General features: G+C 60.7%; 1 protein-coding gene across 2 annotated transcripts in view; it reads left to right on the top strand.

The window, feature by feature from the left end:
• The first annotated feature begins 2360 nt into the window (after positions 1-2360).
• The window catches only part of AJAP1 (adherens junctions associated protein 1), a 40782-nt gene continuing 19402 nt past the window's right edge, over positions 2361-23740 (top strand). For both annotated transcript variants that reach the window (XM_068158160.1, XM_068158159.1), the window contains exons 1-2: positions 2361-2657; positions 18568-19229. In XM_068158160.1, the coding sequence (XP_068014261.1) occupies positions 2629-2657; positions 18568-19229 (691 nt within the window). In that variant the 5' untranslated portion in view covers positions 2361-2628. The remainder of the gene's footprint in view (positions 2658-18567; positions 19230-23740) is intronic.

The raw sequence follows: 23740 nt of genomic DNA, 5'->3' as shown, positions 1-23740 counted from the left end.
CCAGTCCCCACACCAGCTCTGCCTGGTTGGCACACACGGGAAAACACGATTTCTTTGGTTCTTTAAGTGGGGCTGAGTGGAGAGGATTTGTTTCCAGTGCCAGATAGCTCTCATTAATGCCTGCTCGTTTGGGTTTATTTAAGCCTTAATTGATTGTCTTTTACTTCACTGCCTTCCAGTATCTCCCAGGCTCCAGAAGAGGCTCTTAGGAGGCTGACAATTGCACGCTCCTCCCTTTGCCTCTCTGAAGATCTTTCATGTTGGTGAGCTGGGTTTCATGGATGACAAAGTCTCTGGGCCTGCAGGAAAGCTGAGCTTGCTCTTTCAAGTCACTGCACAGGCAGCCTGCAGGAGGCCTGTGTCCAGGTGAGGCTGGTGCCTTGCCAGCTGCTTCTGCTGGAGCTGATGTCATTTGTAGCCACGAGCTGCATGTATACAAGGATGGGTTTGCAGCCAACAAACCTCCATGGGTCTCGTGGATCCCTCCCTCCAGCTGGGGAGGGATGGGTGCTGGGACTGGGCAGAGCTGTGGTCTGGTTTGCAACTGGGGAGATGGAAGGGGACTGCCCTTGACCTTGCAGTGTCACCAAACTCCTGCTGCCTGGCCTGCATAGTCAGGATGTCGTGGGTGGCTCAGAGGGAGCCCTGCCAAAACTGCCCCAGAAGGTTGGAAGAGCCAAAGCTCAGCTTGGTCGTTGCTGCAGACCTTCTTGCAGCCCTGGATCTGCCTGTGCTCGGTGAGGAGAGGTCTGTGTGCCCAGCAGCCGACATCTCACAGCGTGAACTGTTCCTCAGGCTAACCCCAAGATTTCATCCTTCCCAAAATAGGTTCCTTCCAGCCAGGAATCCGACTCCAAACGCCATGGGGATTTGGATGCTGAGCTACAGCACTTCTAGTGGCAGCTGGAACCGCTCCAGCAGGAGCACAGATTGACTTGCAAGGTGTTGCAGGGACACTGCTGACCTTCCACCAGGCTGCGCTGCCCAGAACAGGCTCCTTCCAGCTCTGGAGTAAGTTTGTACAGAGGCAGGGAAGAAACTTGGTGACTCAGAAAGGCATCAGAGAGAGCCTGGTTCCTACTCAAGTCGTGCTTCGTGGTGTGACAGAGCCCATGGCTGCTGAGATGCCCCTTCCTCGCCAGCCCAGTGTGAGACAGGACGCGTTGGAGGCTTGTTCCTGCGTGGGGACCACTCTGGCAGTCCTGGCTGCACACTGCAGTCCTGTCCCTCACTCACAGCCTGCAGAGAATCTGTCCCCAAATTCATACCCAAAAATATTCTTCTATTGCAGCAGCTGAGCAGCAACCATCCAGAGCAGCAACCATCCAGAGCAGCTCGGTTGTGCAGGGCAGACTCTTCTCTCCCAGTCCACCGGCAACTGGAACAACGCAGCTCCTCACTGGCAGCACCCCAGGGAACAGGACAGATCTCAGGCTCTGGTGAAGCAGCTCTTAGCACAGGCACAGCCTTCCCCCACACCTTCTCCTGTCCCCTTTGAGCTCTTTAAAGAAGCACAGAGGGAAAAAATAAAAGGCACCAACTTTAGCAGAATGAAATTGGGTGGCAGCAACTGCTGCGAATCTGCGGTGCAGGAGCCTGAGGAGGAGGAAGAGGCAGCCGGGGGAGCCAACAGAAGATCAGCGTCTTGCTGCTCCACATTTTCCCTGCAGATGAGCTGCGCGGGGGGTCAGGAGTGGAAACTCCACGCGAGTGTTCGGTGGGACGCAGGATGCTGGGCACGGCTCTCCCGTGCCGCCTGCGCCTGCTCGCACGGCCCGCGGGTGGAGCCCGCACCGCTCCCGGGCACCGGCATCAAGCGTCGGGGCTCCCTCCGGGGACAGGGCTCACGGTAACGCCCCGGGCTGAAGAGCCCTGCGCCCCGGGGCTTCCGAAGCCCGGCTTAAACACGCAGCCCCCTCCCCGGTGCTCCCGGGGACCCTGCCCGGAGCGGGAGATGGATGCGCCGTGCTGGGGGCACCGGCTGCTCGGGGGATGCAGCTCGGTGCAGTGACCCCCAAATCCCCGATCGCTGAACGGCGCCTGGCTCCGCGGGTCCTCAGAAGCCGCTGCCCCCGGTGCCACCTGCCGTGGCCGGGGCGAAGGAGCGATCCGGTGCTCGGTGCAAGTTGCTGCCGTCCTGGGGAGGGAGCGGCCGTTTCCCCGCGGGTCTCTCCCCTCCCTCTCCGGCGGGACCTGCTCGCCCGCCCCACCGGCTCCATCCTCGGGTCCGCCCCGGCCGCGGAGCGGATCCGCCCCCGCCTCCTCCCCGCGCAACTTCCCCGAGCCGCGGCCCCCCGCCCCCGCCCCGCGGGTGCGCGCACAGACGCGGACGCGCCCAGCCCAGGCGTGCCGAGCTGTACCGTGCCGAGCTGTACCGAGCGGAGCCCAGCCGAGTCTCCCCCCTGGCCGCGCATGGGGAGCGCAGCCTCCGCGGGTGCGCAGCAGCCTCCGCTGCCCCGCCGGCGCTGAAGGACCGGAGCAACCGGAGCAGCCTGAGCGCCGGTCCCCGGGCAATGCCCGCTCCGCTGCCCGCCGCCTGCCCCGCCGCTGCCCGCGGGCGCGGAGCGGGGTGCCCGCATGGAGCGCTGAGGCGGTGAGCCCCGCCGCGCCGGGCCGGGAGACGTGACGATGTGGATGCGACGGCTCCCGGGAAGCAGGTAGGGCCGGGGCGCGGAACCCCGCGGAGCCCTCGCGGACCCCCGTGGAGCCAGCCGTGGGGCTCGGGAGTTGGAGGATGAACTTGTGGAAGAGGGATGGAGCGGGGCGCGACGCGGTGCAGCCCGGCGGCTCCGGGGGCTTGCGGGGGAAGCGGCCGGTGTCGGTTCCCGGCGGGGAGATGCTCGTCCCGCTGCCCCAGCCCCGCTCTGCCGCCCTGCCCGTGCAACCGGGGCTCCCGTTGCCGGCCGGTCCCCGCACGCCGCCGGGATGGGTGCCGCGTACCCCGCAGCGGGCGCTGGTCGGGGGAAGGCGGCTGCCGGGGCATGTGCGGCAGGGGGGGATGTGTTGGGAAGATTAATCGGGAATTGCAAAGCGGAGGAGACGGAGGCAAAGTGTTATGTAACGCGTTTTCATTACCGCGGCGAAGTCATCTGAGCCCAAATCTTGTTATTTCCCCGGTGCTGAGCCCGGGGAGCGCCGGCAGCTCCCCAGCGCTTCCCCCGAGCCGCAGCAGCCCCCGGGGCCGGGGGCTGAGCCCTCCCGGTGGGATTCACTTACAGCAGCAGCGTGTTAAACAAGTGAGATCATGAGGAAAAAAACCACGCTGCTGCGAGATTCCCCACCCGTGCCGCTTCCCCCTCCCCAGCCCCATTTTGTGTTGAGGAAAGTCCTGGGTTTGAGCTGGTGAGGGATCTGTGTGGGGCTGGGGTCAAACCCCACCGCCAGCCCCAAGCCTTCCCTCCACGGAGAGAGCATCCTTATGTTTTCCAGCTGTGGCAAGAGTCTGGCAGCTTTAGAAAGGGGTCCCGAGGCGAGGGGTCCTTCAACAAGGGGTTCCCACATGGTCCGACTCCCACAGCTCATACTGCGACCACTCCCCAGGGAGCAGGACCTGGCACCCCGGGTGGCTGCAGGGTGAGCACGGGGTGCAACCAGGGGTGCCCACCACCCTGCTCTGCTCCCCGCACTCAGGCAGAACATGGCTGCTGGGTTTGGGGGTGCAGGAGGAGGGGAGGAAGGTAGAGCCTCCCCCCCGAACGCCGCGGGTGGGATGCGGCTGATGAGAGAGGCCTTTGTCCGTTGCCTTTGGAGTGGCTGAGGCTTTGTCCCTCTGCCTGAGGCTTTGTCCCTCTGTCTCGGCTGTGGCTGGAGTCCTGGGGGTTGAGACTGGAGCAGAGGTTTTGTCTGTGCCGAGGAGCTGGGGAGGCCCTCGCCTTTTGTTTCCCACTCGCGTGTTCCAGAGGCACGTGGTGAGAGAGTTCCCGATGCCCCCAGCCACATCCCTGTGCCCCTGGCGATGCCCGGGCACACGAGCACCTTCGTGCTGCCAGCGGAGGCGTCCGTCTGTCCGCCGAGGGTGTGCTGCTGCCTGGTGGGAAGGACAGAGTCTCCAGGGAGTCTGCGGCGATGTAGTGACCTTAGGGATTACTCCTCGGGAGAGTCCCCGGGCTGGATCTCGGGGAGCCTGGATGTGTGCCGTGGCAGGGCAGAGCCCCGAGGAGCTGGAGCCGTGCGCCTCGGCTGGAGCCGGCACAAGCCGGGGACGGTGGAACCAGAGGACGCCCTCTGCTTTCTTGTTTCTGTGAAGAGTTTAGCAATGAAAACAGAAGCCTTCCACTTGCTCCTCTCCTCGATCTGCCGAGAGGATTCCTGTGCTGCCTACCCTGGCTCCTCCGTGCCAGGCTCTCCTCTCTGTCACCTCCTCAGCCTCCGGTCCCTCCACATTTTATTTTTAATACGAGATAACTTCGCTGCTAACCTTGTCTGCTGCTCTCGCTCCTCGCTAACTCTAATTGCTTCTGGCTTTATTTCTGACATTTCCCATGTCGTTTCCCCTCATTTTCTTGAAGACTGCTAGAAAAATAGCTCCAAGACAAGCAGGAGACCTTTCCAGCTCTCGTTTCACCCCGCACAGCCTCTGCCTGGAGCTGCTGGCTGCCTCGGGGACGTGGTACCTTACTGCTCCTTTCAAGTCGGATTCCTTTGGCCCCGGGCAGCGGCAGCTCCGTGACCTTGTGGGCAGGGGAGGGCGAAACCTGCGCGGCTCAGAATTCCTCTGCCCTGGCTTTCTGGAGGGGGAGCTTCGTGCTCCTCTGCCTCTGGGCATCGCAAGGAACAGGGCCGGCTCTGCTGCGCTGCCCCTGTGAAGCACCCACGAGGTGCCAGGGATGCAGATGTGGGTGCTGCGGGGCAAAGGGCTGGGTTTGGGGGAGGGGGAAGGGGGGACAGCGGCTTCTCCACCGCCTCCAGCTCGGGCACCCACACATGGGTGCGTGCCTACGCCTGCGTCAGCGCCTGTGCCCGCGGGTAAGGGCACGGCAGCTTTCTGCAGCCTGCCGTCTGCCAGGCTTCCAGCTCTGGCTGAGGACTTCCCTTGCACAGCTACAAATGTGATATTTTAACCAATCTGCCACGGCTCTTACAGCATTTAGCTCGGGAGTGATTTGCAGGATGAGCAAAAGCAGCGATTTGCAATTTCTGCCCGATTGGTACAAAAACAACTCATTAAGAGCAGACATCCCTGCACGCTGGCACCCGAGGAAACTTTATGGGCCCTGGAGCTCCTGCCAAAGCAGAAACGGGTTTCCATGAATTTCCCTCGTCAGGTTCACGCTGTCAAACGGAGATGCAGCCGCTCGTCAAAGATGCAAACCTTGCAGTCTGGGAAGTAATGAGAGCAGCGAGCAGTGGGAGTTAATGGCCTCCGCTGAGGAGTCCTTACTCATCCCCCATCCAGGCAGGGGCTGAGCCGGCTGCTCCCGGCTGAATTGATTGCCACAGAAATTCATCTGGTGTCACCAGCTATGATACTTAACAGCCACAATAATGCTTGAATAAACTGCACTTTGCCGCGGCGCTTCCTACCTCCTCGCAGGCAGCAATTTCACAGCTGAGGCGCTGGTCTTTAGCAGCCTCTTCCCCAGAGCATGAATAATTGTTGTAATAACACTGCCACGCTGCCCTGGGGGCAGCTCCGGTGGGGGGTGATGGATGGCAGCGGGGGCAGGGCTGCTGCTCACCCTGGGGGCTGTGGGGGCTGCCCCACATTGCTGGGACACGCTGGCCTGGCTGCTCCGGAGTTTGCTTTGTGGAAGGCACCTGCTGGAAACCAGAGCTGCTGGAGAGAAGGCTTGGGGGAGACCTTGTTACTGTGGACCAGCACATAAAGGGTGCTCGCCAGGAGGATGGAGACTCTCTGTTCACGAGGAGTCAGATGGAAAAGACAAGGGGTGACAGGGACAAGTGACTGCTGGGGAGATTCCCACTGGCCTCCAGAATGAAATGTTTCCCCATGAGAGCAGTCAGGCACTGGGATCATCTCCCAAGGGAAGCAATGGATTCCCCTGCCCCGGGCAGTGTTCAGTCTCAGGCTCACAGGCTGCTGGGGCAGCTCCTTTCACCTCTGCTGGTGCCTAGGGAGGTTGGAGCAGGTGATCCTGGAGGTCCCTTCCAGCCTGGCACTCTGTGATCCTGTGACTGTGATTCTGCTCATTTCTCTTCCCAGTCTGTCAGGGGAACCACGCTGAGGTGGAGAGCAACTCTCCAGGTGGCCTGGTAACCGTGTTCCTACCTTCCCTGCTTTCCTCACCACAGCTGCTCCCTGAGCTCTCCCTGCCCTTGTTTGCATTGGGATCCCTTTGGATGCACGCAGGGCGGTGCTGGGCAGCGAGTGTGGCTGAGTGAGGCTCAGCTCCACAGGGGGTGAATAACCCAGAGGCTATGGGGCAGGGCATGGAAATGTGTCCCTGCTGAAGCCCTGGAACACAGCTAAGGGCAGGGGGCTGGCAGCAGAGGGTACAGGAATCACTCTGCTGAGCTGGGAGCAGCTCTGTGCTGCCCTGGCCCTTGCTCTCCTTATGGCTGCTGCTGCTGGAGTGAGTGACAGCAGCCAAGGCCCAACAGGGATTGGGTTTGAGAGCACAACTCTCCCAGGGGGATAACTCTTGGAAGCCAAATGTGCTGGGTGGGATCTGCAGGGAGGAGGGAGCAGCCTCATTGGTGCTTTCTCTCCCTTACTCAAAAGAAAGGCATTTGAGGCCCTCCCTTCTTTCCATCCTTCCCACACTGGGGGGTCCTGCTGGGAGGGGGTTCCCCAGCCAAGCCCAGTGGCCTGATGACCATCGTGGGGTTCTTGGGGGGTGCTCCTGAAGCTGTTCCTTGGCCCCTTCTCCATCTTGGGCACATGGATCTCATCAGAGGGAATTTTTTCCCCTGGAATAACATCAAGCTGTGGACCTGAGCAGCCTCCTGCAAACGGCATTTGCATAGATATGAATATTTCCTGTGGCTCTTCTTCCCAGGACCTTCCTCCAGACTTTGATAGCTTACATAATTTCCTGTGATGGAGATGTACTTCATCTAATTTCACTTTGAAATGCATCGATTAAGTCAGAACTGCTGGGAGATTTAAACTGAGCCTCTGTGGCCTGAACTTAACTGTGGGAGGTTTACCTGCCTTCATCCTTCAACATTAATTTGGTTTTATGAGGAATCCTCCTGAAATGAGGTTTGGGCTCCCACTGAATTGCTGCTGCTCTCAGGGTTTATCATTCCCTTTCTCTGGCCTCAGCAGCTCTGGGAGTAGAAGCTGCACTAAAGCCTCCTTCCAGCACAGCAAGGGATGGCTCTGTGTGGAGAGTCGTGGTGGATGCCACACCAGGGGACACAGCAGGGTCCAGGTCACCTTTCTGGTGTGGCTTCATCTCTGTCTGGTGCTTCCTGCATGAGCCTTCTGAGCTGGAGGAGAAGCAGGGCCAGGTGATGCCTCAGTGAAGCTCTCACTGAAGTCAGGGCTGAAGGGCAGGATGCTCCTGGAGCGGGATGGAGACCTGCAGTGGTGACTCCATGTGCAGCAGGGGTGTCCTCTCAGCACTGCTGTGTGATTTGGCCTTTCTGGTACCAAGTGCCAGGGGGAAATGGCTTGGCTGGAGGTGGATGAGCAGTTGGATGGGCAAAAGGGGTCAGCACCCGGGGCAGGAGGCTGAGGCACCCTCCAGGGAGTCATCTGAGGTCCTTGCAGGTAAAGCAGTAGGTCAATCATCCCAGGGAAGGCCTTTGAGCCCTGCTCTGGTTTTGTCTCCAAGACCACAGAGCACCTTTGGGCCAGGCCCTCACCAAACCTCAACAGCAGAGAATTCCTCCCTCTGCAGCTTTGCTGCTGCCCTGGGGAGATTAAATGGACTTTACAAAGAGATTAAAAAATCAGGCTGTATGTAAAGGAATAAAGCTCATCATTCATGAAGTGTTCCTCTCAACTCTGAGCTGCAAGATGTCTCATTGTGACTTGGAAATGATGTGTGGGCAGGAGATCTGCTTTAACACGAGATGATTTATGATGCCTGTTGCAGTTTGCTCCAGAGGTCTCTCTCAGCAGCTCTGCTCCCCTGGAAGAGCTCTTGCATCCCTTCTTGCCCCCACTGGTGTGTCCCCATCAGTGACCCTGCCCATGGGCTCCAGCAGCCCCCACCCTGCCCCCTTTTGCGTGGTGCTGTGGGGAGCAAAAGCGATTCCCAGGCAGGAAGCCTTGGCTGGATTGAGCAGTGAGAGCTCTAGCTGCCAACAGAGATGGTTGGCAGTGAGGAGAGGTGGATCTGCTCTTACCCCACCGGAGCTGCCCACGGGATGAGGCTTGGTGCTTGCAAAGCAATGAGGTGGCAGTGGTGAAGCTTTGCCCTGCCTGGCTGGGCTGGGAGTGCTGTCAGCTCCCTGGCTTCCAGGTAAGGGCTGAGCAAAAGATGTTTCGAGAGCAGCAGGAGGGCTGGGAGTGGTGAGCTGCTTCCTGCAGGAGAAAGGGAAGTCTGGACCCTCGAGGTGGAAAAACTGGAGTGTGGCAGCAGCCCAGTGTGAGAGAAAGGAAGGCACTGGGAGCGTGCTGGTGCAGGGATCTTCAGCAGGGGCTGGAGACCATGTGCCTCAGGGCACCTGCACATGGCAGGCGAGGGACCATGCTGCTCCTCACAGGGGAGTGCTTTTGCCTCGTCTCCCTGGTATCAGGTGATAGGAGGAGAGGAAATTGTGTCGGGGAGGGTTAGGTTGGGTATCAGGGAGCATGGTTGGACTGGATGATCGTCAAAGAATCCTGTGGTTCTGTGACCTCACAGGAACAGGTTGCTCTCATCCACACGGGGCTCTGGCTGCGCCTCCCTCTCTGCAGCACCCCAGGATGCTGAGGACCCCTGCTCCAGCCATGCTTTACAGCTCCATAAAGAGGAGCTGTGGCTGCCTGACGCCGGCTCGGGGACTGCGCAAAGCTTGGGTGGCTCAGTGTGGGAGGCTGAGGGCTCGGCAGGCAGCAGCCGAGGTTCCCTCACGAGCAAACAGCACTAATTGCTGCCACTTGACTGCTTGCCATTCAGGTTGAAGACGTGAGGAGGTCGAGGGGAGCCCAGGGGTTGCCCCCCTGGGGTTTTGCAGCTCGGTGCCCGCCGCACCCCCGGGGCCGCGCTCCTGTAATTGCCGGAGCCCCGCGCCTGACCCCAGCCTGCTCCTGCGATCGCATCTCCGTCTGCAGGACCGGAGTAATGAGGCGTCAGTTAATTGACATGGATTAGGACATCCACTTAAGTCCCCACCGACAGCTGGGTGATTAATGCCGGCAGAGGAGGCCACGTGGCCGCCAGTCCCACCGGGATGCGCTGGAGCTCTGCTCTCCCTGGCAGGAGCTGCGGCTCGGCTGGGGCTGCGCGGGGAGAGCGCTGCCGCTGCAGCTAAACTCATTTGCTCCAAGTGGTGGCCTTCTGGGGGCCTCCTGATTGAGTTTCCTCTGGGCAGGAGTTGTTACTCATCTCTTCATCGCTTGTTACTTGTCTCTCTCGTTTCCCCAGCGGTGTCCTGTGGCTGGACGAGAGGCAATGGATACAAAACTGGAACTCGGCAACTTCCACCTCCACAGGGGGAAAAACGTCTCTGGTGTGAGGGTGCTGAGCCCTGGAGCAGGCTGCCCAGAGAGGCTGTGGAGTCTCTAGAGACTTTCAACACCCATCTGGATGTGTTCCTGTGTGACCTGCCCTGGGTGCTCCTGCTTTGGCAGGGGGCTTGGCCTCGATCTCTGGAGGTCTCTTCCAGCCCCAACCATTCTATTACTCTATAATCTTGGTCGGCAGACAGGGAGCTGGGGGAAAGCCAGGGCTGGATCTCAGTTGCTCTGGTGAGAACTGAGAGCAGCTCTGAGGGGACCACGGTGCTGGGGTTAAGCTCTCTTGGATTTCCCAGGGCACTGTGTGTGGGAAGGGGTCAGCTGGGCCCTTTCCTGGGCATCCTGGGGTCGGTGCTTGTCTTTGCTCCTGCGAAAGCTGGTCATTAAAACCCCATTGGAAGAGATTTTTCTCCTTGGATCTTTGCAGAGTGGTATTCCCAGGGACGTTGGTATCTCAGGCAGAGCAGCGGACTCAGATGCTGTGTTCCACTGAACCAGCTTTAATTACTGTGTTTTGAAGCTCGTTAAGCCGCTGCTCTCTGCCTTCTGAGCGAACTTTATCTGAGGCTTTGAGATCAAAGCGGCTCCTGAGCGCTGCCATCGCCTCAGCTCCTTCATTCAGAACCAAGATAAGCGCTGGGGCTACCCCCCCGGGAGGCTGGAGAGGTGCGAGGAGCAGCTGGCACCGTGGGCTTCCTCTCTGTGGGTCCCTTCGGAGCCAGGGGGTTGAAAGAGTCTCCAAATCACTGTGCCATGGTGGATGTGGGCTTAGGGGAGCAAAACTCCTTCCAAGGCTTCTGCCTCAGCCTGGGATCAGGCAGGACTTTTGAGATCCTATCCTGCCCCGCAGCGCTGAGGCTCTGCACCCTGCTCACCATGACGTGGTCATTCTACCAGAGCAGGGCTGAGTGCCCTGCAGAAACCCAGCTTTCGCCTCCAGCTGATGCTGCAGGGGGTGGAAGGTGGCAAAGGAAGAAGGTTCAGAAGCAAAGCTGGGAAATGAGCAGCTCCTTTGTTCCTGGCTCTGGGGGAAGCAGACCTGGATCTGCATCGGGGAGCTGCTAAACCGACCCAGCGACTTATTTACCCTGTCTGGCATCAGGGATGATCCCTAAGCTCATGGATTTGCTGTGCTCAGGCATGTGGCACGGGCCCCTCCCCACGGCAGAGCAGAGTTTGGTGAGAACAGAAGGCTTCCTCCTCTCCCGTGGCGGTGATGGGAGAGGGCAGTGTGGTCCCAGGCACCTGGGGACCTCCTGGGTAGATGTTAGGCAGCAAAGACCGGGGAGCAGTTTTGTGGTGCACATGAGGTGGTGGGATGCACAAGGAGGTCTAGAGGGAAGCCATGCTCAGGGGACAAGCCCCACATTTCCTCAGGTTTCTGGGACTTGTTTTGCTGCCACCCAGAAGGGAGCTCAAGGCTGCGGCTCCTGGATGAAATGTTTGTCGATCTGAACTTCCCTGAGAGTTGTGTCTGAGCCGAAGCTCTGCCTGCTGCCTGGTCTCCAGTGCTGGGGCTGGGTTTGAGGGGGGGATGAGCAGGATAAGTGGGTGCCAGGTGCAGGTTTGGGCTGGGAAGCCAGCACTCACAAAGGGCCTTTGTCCGGGCGGGACAAAAGCTGAGTGTTCCTCCCGCCGGGGGGGATGAAGGCTGCAGTGTCCGCCCCGCGCTTAATGCCCGCAGTGTTTGCCGGCTGGGCTGGCAGCAGCCATGCTGGGGGGGATGCCTGGGAGCCCTGGGATAGACACCCCAGAGTTCCACCCTCCCTGGGCAGGTGCTCGAGGTGGTTTGTCACCTGGCTGGGATGGGGGCAGTGGGACCACCAGCCCCTGCCCCCAGCTCGGGGAGACTTGCCCAGAGCCTGCCTCTCAACATCTGGCAGCTGAAACCAGAGCCTGCTTGGGTCCTGTCCATCCCCCTGCAGTGAGCAGGGACAAGAAGCCCTTTGAGGGTCCCTTCCAACCCGATGCATTCTGTGATTCTGGGAGAGCTGGGCCACGCCTGGGCCTCCTCCTGCTGGAGCAGCAGCAGCAGCAGCTGAAGCTGAGCCCTGGTTTGTGCAGGGGTTTGCTGAAGCTGCTGCTCTGTCTGAAGGCACAGGATGGCTTCTGGGCTCCCAGCCCCCAGTGCTTCTCAGACCCTGCCTGAGGTAATCCTGTGAGCCCAAGGGGACGCATTGCACCTTTTGGAGTGAGCTGAGCCAGGCTGGGGATCCTGGGCGATGTTCACCCACTTGCTGTGCTGGCTGAGGCCTCACCCCCACCCTCAGGCCTGCTGCAGGTGCTGGGCACCCCTCGGTCCCCTTGGCACCCTTTGAAATCTTTGAGCATGTGAAACAAAGCTGAGAGCAGGGCTGAAGGGTTGGCTCAGCTCTAGCAGCCACCAGGCACATGCAGCAAACCTGCTTCTGCCTTTGCAGTGATGCCACCTGTGCCACTTTCCTCCCTTTTTGCTCTGATTCCTATCTTGCTCTGCAAGACCCTGCTGCCCCTCCGGCGTGGGATGTGCCGGTGGCCTCCAGCGCCCGCGGTGGGCTCCAGCAGCGGTGTGCTCCACATCAGCCCCGGGGCTGCTCCTGGGGCTGTGCCCTTCCTCTGCCTGTGGCAAAGGACAGGCCTGGTCGGTGAGCTGCGTGGCACCGCTGCGCCAGCTCCGCTCTCTGACAGCCTTGGCAGGGCCACTCCTCCCACATCAGCACACTGGCGGTGCCCTGGGTGCTAATGATGCCTTCCGCACTCGCGGCTATTCAGATGGTAAAATTGTTTATTTGCAGCTGGCTGAGCTCAAGACCGAGGCAGAGCAGCCAGCAGCTCCCCCCGGCGCCCCCCTGCCCCCTCCCCGGCTGCAGGCAGGGATGGATCCGGCGCCTCTGTGCTGCTTCCATCCTGGGGAGGACTCGCTGCCCCCCCTCGCTGTCCCCCCTCGCTGTCCCCCCTCGCTGTCCCCCCTCGCTGCCCCCCCTCGGCCCCTCGCTGCCCCCCCCTCGCTGCCCCCCTCGGCCCCTCGCTGCCCCCCCCCTCGCTGCCCCCCTCGGCCCCTCGCTGCCCCCCTCGGCCCCTCGCAGCCCTATTTTCCCAGGGAAAGAGGCACTGCCGGCCGTGGGAGCGTGGTGCTGAGGATCCAGCCTGTTTCACCCTCTGTTGATTTCCCTCCGTGGCAAATCCCATCCCCTGTGCCCCGGGAAGTGCTGTTTGGTTTAATTACTTGTGGGGAGAAGGGGGAGAGCAGAGGAACTTAGGACTTGTTTTAAATATCACTTTTATTAGCAGGTAATCCTGGGGCTCAGCTCTGTAATATACACAGGTAGTGATGTGGCACATTTCATTTACCCAGGTGCTTCCCTGTGTCAGCTTTTGTGCCTTAATTCCCAGTGCTGGCTCTAAAGAGCTTGGCAGACATATTTCTGCACATTTATAATCACCTTGGAAGGAGTTGTGGCTGCAGACAGCGCAGTCAGGAGTCACTTCCCAGCTCCCGTTGGGACTGGCTTCTGAGCAGCCTGTCCTGGAGCAAAACATTGCCTAGGAGAAAGGTGCTTGGGTGGGTGGTGCCTGTGGCCCCCCCAGGGAGCAGGGCAGGATGTGGTGGGTGCTGTGCTGGGTGGTCCTGGGGATCTCCTTCTGGTCATAGACTCACAGAATGGTTTGGGTTGGAAAGGACCTTAAAGATCATCCAGTTCCAACCCCCTGCTGCCTGGCTGGAACTGGACTGTGCCACCCTTGCATGGGAATGTGCAGTTCCTTCCTCCAGAGGTTCCATTCCAGCTGTGGTGGTGCTGTGGTGGTGCTGTGGTGGTGCTGGATTTCCATGGCAATGGCTGTGGTGTCACCACAGAGGACAGTGGCTGCACTGCAGGGATCGTTGCTGCACAGGGAAGCAAGGCTGGAGCGGGGAGGGAGAGGGGAGAGGAGAAGGAGAGGGGAGAGGAAAGGAGAGCAGCAGCAGCAGGTCTGCAGTCGCCACTTGGGTGAGGACTGGGCCACGGATCTGCCACCGCCAAAACTTTCCCCTTTTCCTCTGGCTGCAGTGTGAAAGTCAGGCAGTGGCCTCCTCCTGCAGGCAGCTCCTGCAGCTGCTCTCACACCGAGCCCTGCTCCCGGTGCCTGTGCAGGACACGCAGGCACTGTGCTGCCGCCAGGCTGCCCCTGGAGCTTGCCGCGCCCGGGATGGGTGACCGTGGCCACGGCTCCTGCTCGCAGCAGGGTGCTCGCAGGGCTGCTTTTGTCTCTGGCTGGCTGGAGACAGGGAACGCTCGGGGTTCGTAAATCATCCCAGCAAGGACATAACCTTGCTTCCCTGTGCAATACCAATAGATTACCTAAGAGGAGGCATGGGATGGAAGAATGGCTCCATTTGTATAATTCTGCATTAAAAATCAGCCTATTCTGCATTTAATGCTGCCCGTGAAGTGTCTGCACAGCCGGGGGAGAAAGGAGCTGGTGCTGGAGAGCAGATGAGGACCTTCTGGAAGGCACACAAAGGTGCCTCTGCCCGGGGCTGCGCCGGGATCCGAGCCCGGGCGAGCCGCGGGAGGCTGCGGGGAGGTGGGACCTGAGCAGGCTGCTGATGGGCTGAGCTCTCAGCTTTGTCAGAGCCTCTCCGTGGCCATGGTCCCAGCTCCTCGCTGGGGCAGGTTACAAGTCAGGGGTTTCTGGGCACCTGGTTTTGGATTAACCGCCTCCTGCCCGCAGCTTTGGGGTTCCTCTGGGGGTGCCCCCATCCTCTGACAGTCCCAGGGAGTTGGGCAGAGGGGTTTCCATCCTGCCCCATTGCCCACGCTGGGTGTTCCTGTTTGGGGTGGGAGGAATTTGGTCATCCTGCCCTTTCTGGCAGGAAGGAGCTCAAGGTGCTTGGGTTGGTGAGGCCAGAGGAGCTGGGCAGCATCTCTGTGCCAGCCTCAGCAGCCAGCACAGAGCACAGCGAGCTCACATCCTCCAGCCTCCCGGGAATTAATCTCCCTCTTAAGTGCCAACTTCCCTCCTCTTAGAGCAAACAGCTGCACCTGGAAGGGTTTGAGAAGGATTTTATACCGGGGAGGGTCCTGAAAGGTGTCAGGTTTGGAGGGCAACGCCTTCGGCTCCCCTCCTGCAGCACCTTTAAAGCCGAGATTGGCTCAGCTGGGCTCAGCAGGACACCCCAGCAGTGCTCAGCCGTCACGATCCTGGTAATTATCCAAGCAATTTCCTTGGAATCTGCTCTTGAGCTTCCCACGAGGTGCAGGTAAATATTTAGTGGAGGTTCCCTGGCTGTGCCTCTCCATCCATTAGCTGCAGGAGTGGATCTGTGGTTCATGGGAGCAAAGGCTCCAGACGAGGCAGATGAAGAAGGGATTTCATCTCCAGTCCCCTGCTGCTGGCTTCTTTCCTAACTCACTTCCAGAGTTTTGATGAATTTTTCCTGGAGTTTGAGAAGTGTTTGGGGGTGATGTCCACATACCCCTCCACGATGGGAAAGGAGATAAGAAGGAAAACTGCCCCCAGCCCCCTTTGCAAAGGGAAAAGTGGTGGTGCTGGGCAGGTGGTGCTGGGCAGGTGGTGGTACAGGAGCTCCCTGGTGTGTGGGGAGCAGCAGGACTCTGTGGGACAGCCTGGGGGCTTCTGGGGCAAGCTTCCAGAGAAGGGCAACAGGAGAGCAGGGCTGGGGAGGAGCAGCTGAGGGAGCTGGGGCTGTTCAGTCTGGAGAAGAGGAGGCTGAGGGGAGACCTCATTGCTCTCCACAGCTCCCTGAGAGGAGGCTGCAGTGAGGAGGGGGTTTTGGCCTCTTCTCCCTAGTCTCAGGTGATGAAGGAGAGGAAATGACCTGAAATTGTGCCAGGGGAGGGCTAGGCTGGACAGGAGGAAGATTTTCTTTGCTGTAAGAGTGGTCAGGGATTGGAAAAGGCTGCCTGGGGAGGTGGTGGAGTCCCCAACCCTGGAGGTGTTCCAGAACCCTGTGGCCATGGCACTTGGGGCCGTGGTTTGGTGGCCCTGGTGGGGCTGGGTTGCTGTTGGATGATCTCAGAGGGCTTCTCACACCCAACCAACGCTCTGATTCTACGCTCTCCAGGCGGGATGTGTCCCTTTGGGATGCACCTCTCTCTCTGCCCTCTGTGGCAGGGTGCTCAGCTGGGGCCAGGGGAGCAGGAAGGCTGCCAGGGAGGGGAGGGCTGTGGTGCGGCCAAACGCGGGGTCCCTGGTTGCCAGCGGCCCCGGCAGGCGCTGCCGCATCCCGCGCCGAGCAGAGCGCTGCGTTGCCAGGACAACAGCAACTCCTACACGCTGCTATTTATTCTGAAGGACACTTGCTCCTCGCTGCTCCCCAGCCTCCCGAGCCTGCTCGCCACGCAGAACCCTCCCAGGTACCGGCACTCAGCCCTCTCGTCCCCACAGCCACCGCCTGGGGCCGTGCCAGCCCGCCGGGTGGCCTGGAGGACGCCGCTGGGTGACAGCTCCTGGGGTGGCAGCTCCTTGGCTGGCGTCACGGAAGGGACACAGGGAGGAAGGTGACCCAGGCTGTCCTTGGGGCAGGGCAGGCTGCTGCTGGGGGCTCTGCCTGCCTTGTGCTGAGCTGAGGATGTCCCTCAGCATGTCCCCACCAAAGCAGGCTCTGGTCCAGGGGCTGGTGGCAGCAGCAGGGCACACTCCTGTGTTTGGGTGTCACCTGGCACCGCCTGCCATGCTCAGGCACAAGCTGCTGGCATGACCTGCAGCAGTGCTCAGGAGCTGGGGGCTGCCATTGCTGCAGCTTGAGAATGTCAGGAGCAAGCAGGAGGAACTGTGAAGAGGGGGAAAAAAATCTGTTTTCCCTGCGAGCTGCCAACCCTGGGTACCAAGAGCTGGCATTTTGTCTTTGAGAAGCTTCCACGCAGCAGCTGGGGTTGGTGAGCACCCAGTTTGGGCTGGGCACTTCCTCCCCTCCCTCCTGCAGCAGCTGCTCAGCCAAGTGCTGCTTGCTCACGGAGGGCAGGGCAGAGGTTTGGGTGTCAGAGGTGGTACATGGGGAGAGAGTGGCACCAGGCAGGTGCCTGGCACCTGTCCCTCCTTGCAAGAAGACATTTTGGGTGGTGCTGGGGAACCAGGCAGGGGCTGGAATGGAGCCTGAGGTACTGCTGGAGTGATTGTGGCCCCTGTGAAGGTGAAGCTGTGCTCAGTGCTCTCACTGGAAGCTCCTGGCTGGGTGGGCTGTGGCACTGCAGCTGCATGGCACACCGAGGGGGGGGGGGGGTGTGTGTGCCCTTTGTGGTGCCCCCCTGGCACTGCCAGCCTCTGAAAAAATACAACAACAAATCACCAAACACCACAACCCCCCCAGCCTGTTCGTGAGGCTTTTGTTGGGTTTGAAGCCTTGCAATCCTTCCTCCCCCAGCCTGAACTATTTTGGTTGCTGTTGTCTGTTTCTGGCTCTTCCCTTTCTCCTTCTGCGCTCTTTGCCTGCGTCGCCTTTTCCCTCCCCAAAATAAACACTGCCAGGCTCGGGGGGGGGGAAAAAAAATCCCCAATTAGGGGGGAAAAAATTATGAATAAATAAAAATCAAAAAGGAGCAATCCTGGGAGCAGCACAAGGCCCTGCCGGGGCGGATCCAGGTCAGCTCCTTCAGCTGGGGCGTGCGGGGAGGGTCGGAACGCTGCTGTCAACCAGATGCACGTTTTGGTCGCGCTCCCGGGGCCCGCCCGGGCGCAGCGCTGCGGAGGATTAGTCACTTTAGGCAGATAAAGCTCCAATTAGCTCCTGCTGAGGCCAACAAAAGTCTCGCTTCTGCAAGAGCTGAATAAAATGGAGTAAAGATTTCGTTGGGCTTTGGTCTAATGATTTTCTCCCTCCCCCCCCCCCACCTCTCTGGGGTAAAGAGAAAGAAAAGAGAGAGGAGAAATGTGTTTGTCTCAGGCATTTTCCTGCTGTTTTTTCTTCTTCGTGTGGGGGAGCATCTGAGGAGGAGGCGTGAGTGGAGCTGAGCCTTGCAAGGTGTGGTGCTGCTGAGGAAGGCAGAGGGGGCTGACATGAGCCGAGGTGATGTGACATGACGTGGCGGTGGCACGTTACATCAAAGCAAGAGCTGAAATCCTGAGCCAGCCTGATTTGCAGCTCCTCTGGCACGGAAAGAGCACAGAAAGGAGCTCCTCCTCCTCCCCTGCCGGGGCAGAGGCTTTGCTGAGGGTGCCCCAGTGCCACCAGCTCACAGTGGGCTCTGGGTACCGATTTGCTCCGAGGCGATCCTGCTGCAGTGTGGACAGCCACAGGACATGGGCCAGAGGCTCTCCTGCTTCAGGTCGTTGAGGGACTGGTGCCCTCCAAGGGCTCATACCTTGGCTGGAAGCCTGGGGAGCAGGGACCAGGCTCCCCAGATCCCCTGTGACTTGTTGGAGCAGGTCCAGAGAAGGGCAATAAAGCTGGGGAAGGGTCTGGAGAACAGGGCTGGGGAGGAGCAGCTGAGGGAGCTGGGGGTGTTCAGTCTGGAGAAGGAGAGGCTCAGGGGAGACCTTCTGGCTCTCTACAACTCTCTGAAAGGAGGTTGGAGCTAGTTAGGGGTTGGTCATTTCTCCCAAAGGGTGAGAGGAAACAGCCTCAAGTTTGGCCTCTTCCAACCAAAACCATTCTGTGCTTCTATGAGTCAGAGACCTCAGAGCAAAGACTCTTTCTTGCTGCTGGTGCTCCACTTGTGCCATCTGCTTTAGATAATCCATCCAAAAGGGCTGGGACTGGGCACTGGCTGCTCCCTCAGGGCACTTTGTGGCACAAGCCAGCCTCGAGTCATTCACAGATCCGCTGGAAAACCTCAGAGTTGTGGCTTCCGATGAGAGCTCTGGATTTGCTGTGGTGGTTTTGCAGTGGGAAGAGGGTGGGGAGTGGGTGCAGGTCACCCTGCAATGCCCTCTCGTGGGACAGGCTGGAGCACGGTGGGAGGACGTTGGTTCCACCTTCCAGCTGCCCCAGGGGCTGCTTGGTGCGGCTGGGCTTGGGGAGGGATTCTCGGGTTGCTCCCCTGCCCTTCTAACGAGGTCCTGTCTGCCCACAGGTCAGGTTGCCCGCTCGGAAGCCATGCTTGGATTTTAATAGCCATGTTCCACCTAGCCATGGACCTCGCCAGCTGCCAGCCCGCGGCCAGCGGCACCGGCGGGAGGCTGTCGCCGCGCCCGGCGCTCCGGCACAGACTGTCCCGCGCCTCGCTGTGGGGCACGGGGAGCGGGGAGGACCTGCGGCGCCCCGGGCACCCCTGGAACTGCACCCCGGTGCCCCCCTCCACACAGAGACCCCGCCCCCGGCGGCCCGCCGCCCCGCTGCCCGCCGGCCGCCCCCTGCGCCGCCCCCGCTCCCGGAGGGGCCGGCGGCACCTGCGCAGCCGCGGCTTCGCCCCCTGGGACGGGCGCCCCACGGCGCTGCCCGAGGTCATCGTCTGGGGTCCCACGGGCGAGGAGGACTCCCTGGAGAGCAGCACTCTGCCCAGCGCCTTCACCACCACCGCTGCCACCACCACCGCCGCAACCACCACCACCACCACCGCCGCCCCCGCCGCCGCTGCCACGCCGCCCCGCGTGCCCCCCAGCACCGCGGCTCCGGCGCCCGGTGGGGACGTGCCCCGCAGCAGCCCCGGCCGCACCAGCACCGCCGAGCCGGCCGCCGGCCACAGCAGCGGCGGCAAGGACGCTCGCCCACCCCGCGGGCTGGGAGACAGCACAGGTAGGGCCTGCTGGGGCAGCAGGGGTTAAGTGCGGAGGGCTGGGGGGAGGTCCTGCCGTGCAGGGCTCGCTGCAGCGTGAGTTCCCTTGGGCGTGCTGCACAGACAGTGTGTGCATGGAGGGTGTAGCCAGCGGTGCTGCACAGACAGTGTGTGCATGGAGAGTGTAGCCAGCGGTGCTGCACAGACAGTGTGTGCATGGAGAGTGTAGCCAGCGTGTCCGGGGAGCTTCTCCTTCCCCACCGCTCTGCCCTGGTGAGGCCGCATCTGGAGTGCCGGGAGCAGTTCTGGGCTCCCCAGTTGAAAAGGGACTAGAGAGATCCCGGTGAGGAATGCAAAGCTGCTGAGGGGCCTGGAGCAGCTCTGTGAGGAGCAAAGGCTGAGACCCTGGGCATGAGAGCCTGGAGAAGAGCAGCCCCAGAGGGGATGTGAGCAATGCTCAGCAAGAGCTAAAGGGTGGGGGTCAAGAGGCTGGGGCTGGGCTCTTGCCAGTGGTGTCTAGTGGCAGGCCAAGGGGCAATGGGCACAAACTGGAACCCAGGAGGTTCCACCTGAACAGGAGGAGAAAGTTCTTTGGTGTGAGGGTGCTGGAGGCCTGGAGCAGGCTGCCCTGAGAGGTTGCGGAGTCTCCTTCTCTAGAGAGATTCCAAACCACCCTGGATGCTGCGATCCTGGGCAAGCTGCTGTGGGTGACCCTGCTGGAGCAGAGGGATTTGCACTGGATGATCTCCAGAGGTCCCTTCCAGCCCCACCAGGCTGGATTCTGTGCTGTTAAACAGGAGCAGCGGGGGGCCGGCAGCAGCAGCGCAGCTCTGATTCAGCGCGGCGGCCGGGGGCGTTCCGCAGCCGCTCGCTGTGCTTTCCCCTTCAGCTGCCTCCAGCCCCAGCCCCGGCACCGGGCGCTGCCTTCCCCCTGCGCTGGCTGCTGCGTGGACATGGCTGGGAAAGCTGCTTCCCATTTATTTCAGATTCTGTTTGTTATTGCTGGTATTAAACCCTGGGACACCGCCGTGTAGTTTACAGAATTTATTCACTGAGCATCGACTGCTTCCAGCCCCCAGGGACCTCCTGGGTGAAGCTAAAAAGAATTTTATGGCCTAATCTTAATCCCAATTAATTTCTCCAGCCTGCCCCGCTTGGCAGGAGGAGACAAGCCACCCGTGGGGGTGTTCCTGCCTCAGAGGAGTTATTTATAGTGTGGGGGGGAGAAGCTCTCAACCTACACACCTCTGAGCAGAGGCTGGAACCAGCTGGGTAAAGCCAGCGAGGGAGCGCCGATGCCAGCCCGAGCTGCGTGACCACATCTCCAGCCTTATCTCCCCTGACCGGTGCTGGTGGCATCCTCCGGGCTGGGGGTGTGGGCTCTGGGGGGCTGGTTGCTGTGGCAGCCTGCGGGCAGCACGTGGGATGGTGGCTCCTGGCATGTGCAGCTGCTGCTCGGTGGTTTCTTGGAGCTGGCAGCCTCGGTTAGGTGAGGGCCAGCCGGCTGGCAATGCCATCGGTGTGCCAGCGCCACCACGGTCTTGCCAGTGCCACCACGGCTGCCAGCCCTGTCCGGCAGCTCGGCAGAGAGCAGCGGCCCTGAGCCCCCCCGGGGCGGCCGCTCTAATCTGCAGCTCTCAGTTCTCATTAGGGGCCCTCTCCAGCCGCGCAGCCTTTGCTAATTAACTGCTTTGTGCTGGTGCCGTGCGCGATAAACTCGGCCGGGGGCGGAGGGACCTTCCTGATCTGCTCTCAGCCTGTCCACCCTGCGATGGAAAGGGCCTGGGCTCCGATCTGCTTTTCCTTCCAGCGCCCGGGCTGAGCTCAGAGGAGAGCCCCGGGGAGCTCCTGGCTGCTGCCAAGTCTGGGGACCGAGCAGTGGGCACTGTCTGGAAGCAGCGGCCGTGCCACGGCCGGCCCTGCCGGGACTTGCTGCTGGGGGACCACAGGGTCCGTGGCACAGAGGCAGAGCAGCGGAGGCAGCAGTGCTCGCTCAGGCGAGAGATGAGCACAGTCCTGCTCTGTCAGCTCTTCCTTCTCACCCTGCTCCTCCGTGCCGGGAAAGCAAGAGAAAAAAGACAGAAACAATGTCCCCGTGAGTCACCAGCTGCAAAAACAAGCTGGAGAACATCCCCTGGAACAGCAAACACTCGTAGGTAGGAGAGGAGGCGGCCGAGTGATGGATGGTGATGGCCAGAGAGAAAGGAGGGGCTGGTGGGCAGCGCTGTGGTGTGGGCAGCGCCGTGGAGCGGTGGGCACCTCTGCAAGGCGGTGGGTGCTGCCGTGAGGTGATGGGTACCACCACGGTGCAGTGGGTGCTGCCATGCCAGGGGGCGTTTTGGGTAACCCGAGGCTCAGGTGTGCTTGTCCCGGTGCCACCCCTGCCGCCCGGTGCCTGGCAGAGTGCTGCTGGCAGTCAGCTGGGGCTGTGTGGTGCTCACCCAGGCGCAGTTTGTGCTGCTGCTCTGAGAGCCACGCTGCCTGCCTCGGGGGCTGGCAGGAGGGTGGGGCAGGGAAAGAGAGAGAATGAGAATTGCAGGGTGCTGCAGGGGCTGGCTGGAGGCTTGGCTGGAGCCTGGCCAGCGTGGCTGCGCTCCTGGCAGGCTGGGCTCCTCCACCATGACAGAGCATCCTCCTGGTCCCTGGGCACAGCCAACAAACGAGGGGAAAGGAGAAGACTGAATGAGAGGCTGCCAGGGGGAGGCAGGGCTCGTGCTGGCTGTGCTAGCTGAGCCTCTCCTTTCAGTGTTATTAGAATAAAGCTGCCTTTAATTAAACCCCTAAGTGGTGTCTAAGGCAGGAGCCTCTCTGTGCCCACTGCTGCTGAATGGTGGCTTAGTCGCTGCTGTGCTGGGGATGGAGCTGGTGCCCAGGGGACCTCTCTTCCTGGGGCTGGGTTTGCTTGCCAGGATGTTCCAGAGTGGAGGTGGGGAGCTGTGTGGGTACTGCTGTGGGTGATGCTGTGGGCACTGCCATGGCAAGACACTGGAACAGGTTTCCCAGGGAGGCTGTGGCTGCCTCCTCCCTGGAGGTGTTCAAGGCCAGATTGGATGAGGCTTTGAGCAACGTGGGCTGGTGGGAGGTGTCCCTGCTGATGGCAGGGGGTTGGAACTGGATGATCTTGAAGGTCCCTTCCCAACCACTCAATGACTCTGTGGGCACCCACCACTGCCAGCAGCCAGAGCCCTGGGCTCATGGTGTGCCCCAGCCTGCTGTCTCCCCCTCTCCATCCCTGGCCCAGAGCATATCAGGAATAAGAGTAGTGATAAAGAGACATTTGCTGGGAGGTGACCCTGGCTTGGCTATGAGGGGGTGTTGGATGCAAGGAGATAGCAGCTGCAGAAGGCTTCAAAGGAATTAATTAAAGATAAATGTGTTTAAAAGAAGACCCTGGGTGGTGGGGTTGGAGCTGCTGCTTTGATCTGCCCGGCAAAGGCGTCGGGAGCAGCGCAGCCGGGGGCTGGAGAGCAGCCGAGGGGGCTGGAGGGCATCACCCAGGTCAGCACCCACCAGCTGCCTGTCCCGGGAGGGTCCCAAAGGATCCCGTGCGAGGCTGTGGCTTCCCCGAAGGCTGGAGGAAGGAGGCTGCAGCCAGAGCGGAGCCGAGGGACAGGACCTGCTCTCTCCGCGGGATTAGCAGCTGCGGTGCGTGTAGCTGCCTCTGCCGGCACCCACGTGTGCCTGAGCCAGCCGGCAGCTCTCCTCTGCTGCTCTCTCAAGTATTTACTGCTCGCTGATATTTACTGTAACACCTGAGCAGATAAGTCCCAGTGTCTTTAGCATAAGCCTCTAGGATCTTCCTTCTTGGCAGCGCTGCTCCTCAGCGGTGGCAGCAGGAGGATGTTCTCTCCTTTCATCAGCCCAGCCCCAAATACCAGGAGGTTTCCAGGAGCCTCGGTGGGCTCTTGCTGCTGAAGAGCTGCGTTTTCACTTCAGGAGGAGGAGTTCTCACGGGGCTGTGCTTTGGAGTCAATTGTCCTGATTTAGCAGGTGGGAAAGGGAGAGGCTTTGCCTGCCCAAGCTCTGCTCTGAGGGCGGAGGGGGTGCTCAGAGCAGCAGCCCCAGGACACTTCCCTGGCACGCTGGAGGCTTTGCACTGGAATGAGCTTTCCTGAGAAGATTCCTGCCCTGTCTCCTTCCCTGTAGCTGAGCCTCCTGCTTTGGGTAAATGGTTTTCCTCTGAAGGGCAGCAGGGTTCATGCCACGGCCGAGCCAGGCTGATCCCCCCGGGGCCGGCCGGTCCTGGCTGATTGCTGTCAGCAGCCACGCAGTGCTCCGGGTGTGATTCTCCTGTCTGAAAGTGGTTTTTATTGGCTGGCTGTGGCTTGGGGATCGGGGGGGGCTTGCTGACAGCTGGGGAAGTGCCTCTGGAGCACTGTCCCCAGCCTCTCTGCGATGCTTGGGAGGAGGTGGAGGCATCCTGGCTGCCCAGGGCAGGAGACTCATGGCACAGATGAGGGCAGGATGTTGAGCTCCACAAGAAGACCACACTTTGGAGAGAGCAGCCACTGGCACTGGTGTCCCTGTGTCC

This window comes from Melanerpes formicivorus, unplaced genomic scaffold (assembly GCF_026170545.1).
Source record: "Melanerpes formicivorus ecotype bairdi unplaced genomic scaffold, bMelFor1.0.p_v2 SCAF_39, whole genome shotgun sequence".
In the NCBI taxonomy this organism is placed as follows: Eukaryota; Metazoa; Chordata; class Aves; order Piciformes; family Picidae; genus Melanerpes; species Melanerpes formicivorus.
This window is presented reverse-complemented; position numbering and strand designations above follow the sequence as displayed.